General features: G+C 43.5%; 1 protein-coding gene across 4 annotated transcripts in view; it reads right to left on the bottom strand.

Annotated features, from left to right (window-relative positions):
• The window catches only part of TTC3 (tetratricopeptide repeat domain 3), a 52,319-nt gene extending 48,224 nt beyond the window's left edge, over positions 1–4,095 (bottom strand). For 2 of the 4 annotated variants that reach the window (XM_027634713.1, XM_027634724.1), the window contains exons 1-3: positions 3,858–4,044; positions 1,615–1,660; positions 467–599 (exon numbers count right to left, since the gene is read on the bottom strand). In XM_027634713.1, the coding sequence (XP_027490514.1) occupies positions 467–599; positions 1,615–1,660; positions 3,858–3,932 (254 nt within the window). In that variant the 5' untranslated portion in view covers positions 3,933–4,044. Of the gene's footprint in view, positions 1–466; positions 600–1,614; positions 1,661–3,857; positions 4,045–4,069 lie in introns of those variants that run through there. The other 2 variants (XM_027634703.1, XM_027634695.1) reach the window with 2 other exon arrangements.
• Between the last annotated feature and the right edge of the window lie 422 nt (positions 4,096–4,517).

Below are 4,517 nucleotides of genomic sequence, written 5' to 3'. Positions count from 1 at the left end.
ATGCAATAATTTTATATATAAATATTATATTAACACAATATACAGTTATTTTATATATAAATATTATATTCATAATTAGGGTATTATAATAGTTATAATAATTAAAAATTAGACCTAAGCAAGAGCATGTTTACAAATTCAGATTTTTAAAACAGAGGAGGAGGGATAAATAAATAAATAAATAAACAAATAAATAAAAGGAAAAGCTGCAAAGCTCTTGGTGCTTTTGAAATCTCAGGCATCTATTTAAGCACTTAAACACACTCTTTAGATTCCAAATTTCACACACCCCTCCTTAATATTTTCTTCTGTGGCTTGAGGAACTTTTGGCCTTAAGTAAGTTAAAGCCACTGTTAACAACAACATTTCTGCAGCCAGTTTAAGCAGCACTGAAAACACACAATGATCTTTCCCAGAGAACAAGAAAAAAGGGGAGAAAAATCCCTTGGAAAACGTGGTTACTCACCCAAATTCCTCTTGGAAAGAAATGCTTTCTTGGGTGAAGAGAAGAGGCCAAAGCATTTGGATTTTAATCACGTTGCAATGTTCTCTTAATCTCTCCACAGGCTGATTGCACCAAACTTCACAGGGATTAACACCTGCAGGAAAACAGGTGGGAATTGGGGCACACAGGCATTGCAGGGGGAAGAAATAATTCAAAATTCCAAATTGTAATAAACATCCACATCAGTTATTCCCAGACTTTATTCCTAAGTCCAAACCAACCTGAAGGAAGAGACCTGAACGCTCCAAACACACCTGGAAACTTTATAAAACTGGAGTTTTATTATAAATTAAAGGGGGAGAGGGAATTTATACAGAGGTAGGAAGAGGGACCTCATGGTAGGTTTTACATTCCTTGCTCAAGGAATTGCCTGGGTTCCAAATTGTACTGATAGAATTAGTTATAAATGAATAAATGCTTCTAAACAAGTGATGCTGTGAGTTTAGTGGCCTTAAGGAAATGCTCTTTTCCAGGTAAAACACGAGCCCCTTCTACCTGCACCCCTGAAATTGTTTTCTACAATAAATCCAGAGCAATGGAGCCCAGAGCCACAAAAATCAGCAATATTCTCTCTGACCTCAGAGGCCTTTCAAAAAAATAGAACCCATCTCCCTCAGGGTCTGCCTGGAAATTAAAAGGTAAATTAGACTATTGGGGTGGCACCCGGTGCTCTGAGGTAAATTAAAAGGTAAATCAGATTATTGAGGTGGCATCAGGTGCTCTCAGAGCAGAAGCAGCATCGTCTGGGGGTCTGAATATATGGAAAAATTCATTTTACACAGCTGGCTGTGTCCCTGTGAGTCTCCTGCATATTCCATTTGTGTGGTGAATACAGTTTGGAAGAACTTCACACACTCTTGGAGCCACCTGCTTTTCTGCCACCTCTGAAATTTTTTAATTGTTGTAACTGCAAAAACTCACCTGTAAAAAAAAAAAAAATCAACTTGAAATTGTCTTTGGACCTCTACAGCTAAAACACAGCTACAGTTAAAACACAGGTAATGAATTCTACTTATTTGGGCAAAATAAGGGGAAAAAAAATCAAAAAGGAATCAAAACCAGCACAAAAGTGCATTAAAAATTTAAGCAAATTGGTTTAGTTCACATACCTGTTTTAGGATTAGGCAGCACTGTCTGACCAAATGTTCCATGACCCTAAAGACAAACATACTTTTTAACATTGCACAGCCAAAAAGCAAATAAAGCAAACCAAAACAAACAGGGAACAAAAAGCATGTTTGCTGGAGTTATTTAACACAATGGTGTCGAGGCTGTTTCATGGGGAAAAAAAAAATGTTTACTTGCACATCCATTAAAAAAATGTCCACAGATGAATGGTTATGAATGGGCAGGAAAACCTTTATTAATTTAAACAATATTTTAAATCACACTAGAACGGTATTCTAGAAATTAGTAAGTCAAAACCAGGTACTGGGCAGCAAAATAATGTTCAAGAATACCTGACTATATGTGTTTAAGAAGATAACACAGGTTTTCAAAAAGTAATAATTAAGTTTTGACAGTGTGTGTATATTTATATAAATTCATATACATCAAAATAAGTGGAATAGTTGATTTAGTGCTTCAGGGAGGAGAATTAGTACTTTAATGAGTTTAAACATATGAACCCCTTAAGCTGAAGAATAAATGACTTTGTTCTGTTTTACAGATCCCTACAAAGCCTCTTATTTTAAGAAACTTTTATGTCATTTAAAAAAAACACTTCTGAATTATAAACCCAACATATTTGACAGGTCAGGACCCTCAGTAAGAAAGAGGGGAAAAAAAAAAGATGAACTCTGGTTGCAACTCCACAGCTCCTTCCCCCCACAGAGGCTGTGACATTTCAAAACCCAACCAAACCACTTCCCCCACCCCCCAGGGAGTTCCTGGGGGTGTTCCCACCAAGGTAGACTTGAAAAACAACATTTAGCACTTGCAGAGAACCCAGGGCTTTCATTCCACAGCTCAGCACGCAAGATATTTAAGAGATAAAATGTCTCTTATCTTCTGCTGGCCCGACTCTTAAAGCACTTGATTTTGGCAGCAGCACACGCCCAAAACATCCTTTATTGATATAAACACATTCCAGTGGGAATCTCTGTTCTGGTGGGACCAGCTCCTTGTAAAGACACAGCTTTACAAATAACAAATTCCATTTATCTATACTTTTTACTTCTGCATGGGAAGAACATTAGGCCAGTTAACCTGTATTTCACAACAGCAACACAATTGATAAGTTAACTCCTAACTGAGCTCTCCAAGCAGCACAAATATTCCCAGGGGTTTCTAACTCTCCTGAAGCAGAGCACAAGAAGGGGAAAATAACAGTCAGGGAAAGCATTCTTAGAAGTATTAAAGGAGAAGAGTTTATTCAGAAAAGGCACAACTTACAGGGAGTCTTCATCAGGAATTGTAGTGACAGGACAAAGGGGAATGGCTTCAAATTGACAGAGGGCAGGGTTAGATGGGATATTGGGAAGGAATTCTTCCTTGTGAGGGTGGGGAGGGACTGGCACAGGTTGCCCAGAGAAGCTGTGGTTACCCCTGGATCCCTGGAAGTGTCCAAGGCCAGGTTGGACGGGGCTCAGAGCAACCTGGGCTGGTGGAAGGTGTCCCTGCCCATGGCAGGGGGTGGCACTGGATCATCTTTCAAGTCCCTTCCAACCCAAACCATTCTGTGATTCTGTGATTAAATAAGCACAAGCCTTACTGGGCATGAAGAAATAGATGGAATTGGAAGAGATGACAAGAACTAAGAAGGGGCCAACACTGCAGCCAGTGCAGAGTTAAAATCCCACGAACCAAGGGGGGATTGCTTTGCCATAAAAGGAACTGAATCTGTCAGGAATCATCCCAGGGATGGTCTGGGTGCAGAGCCAACAGGTTGGGCAAGTTCTGCTGAGAGGATCTACACATCACTGCCTGCTGTGACAGCTGTGTACACACAGAGTCACCCCAACCTGCCTGACAGAGGACACAGAGTCTGTTCAGTGCTTCTACACCCAATTTAGTGCTTCTACAAGTGAATAAGGTACATGGTAGAAGTTACTTTTGCATCAGTTTCAATTAATCAACATTAGGAACTACTCTGTAGATAAGATCATGGAATCACAGAACTATTTGGGTTGGAAGGGACCTCAAAGATCATCCAGTGCCACCTCCTGCCATGGGCAAGGACACCTTCCACTAACCCAGGTTGCTCCAAGCCCCATCCAACCTGGCCTTGGACACTTCCAGGGATCCAGGGGCAGCCACAGCTTCTCTGGGCAACCTGTGGTAGTGTCAGATTTGGGCATAAACTCCACTAGAACATCCTGCAGGTTCTCCATGAGGTGCCAAAGCTACTCACCAGTTCTATGTAAGATGTATCAACGTGACACAGAGCCAGGGTTGCAAGGTCAGATGTGGACAAGGGATCAGCCATGGCACAGGACCCTGGAAGAGAAGGATGGTGAGAAACACGGGAGAGGAAGGCAAGAGGAAAATAACACGTGCTTTGCAGCACTTAAAAGGATCACAACGATTTTCACCTTGCCGAGGTTTCGTGGAAGAGATACTTACATATCTTACACAGCACAGCTTAATGTTGAAAACAGTCACCTAAAGCGCCAGCTTTACATTGTCATTGTCATGTAACTCTGTGTTCTACGCCTCCAGCAGGACCCCAGGGAGCTGCCGCACCCCTGGCAGGGCGCAGGGTCAGGGAGTAGCATCCCCGGAATCGCCGCTGCATCCCGGGATGCCAAACGCGCCGGGACAGCCCCCGCCCCGCCCCGGCCGCCATCAGACCCCGGAAAGCCCTCCGCTCGCCGCTGACGTGTCTCCTCCCGCCGGCACAGCCCAGCCCGGAGCTCCAAGAGAAGAAGCAGCGACCTGGGGAGAGGCTCCGCGGCGGCTCCCGGGGCCGCGCTGCGAACCTCGGGCGGGCCGGAGGCGGCACCGCGACGGGCAGCGGGCAGCGAGTCCCGGGCGGGGCGGGGGGAGCACCCACCACTCTCTCCATCCCCGT

The sequence above is a fragment of the Corapipo altera genome, unplaced genomic scaffold, assembly GCF_003945725.1.
Source record: "Corapipo altera isolate COAL_440 unplaced genomic scaffold, ASM394572v1 0, whole genome shotgun sequence".
Classification (NCBI taxonomy): Eukaryota; Metazoa; Chordata; class Aves; order Passeriformes; family Pipridae; genus Corapipo; species Corapipo altera.
The sequence above is the reverse complement of the archived record's forward strand: the minus strand, read 5'-3'. Positions and strand labels throughout refer to the sequence as shown.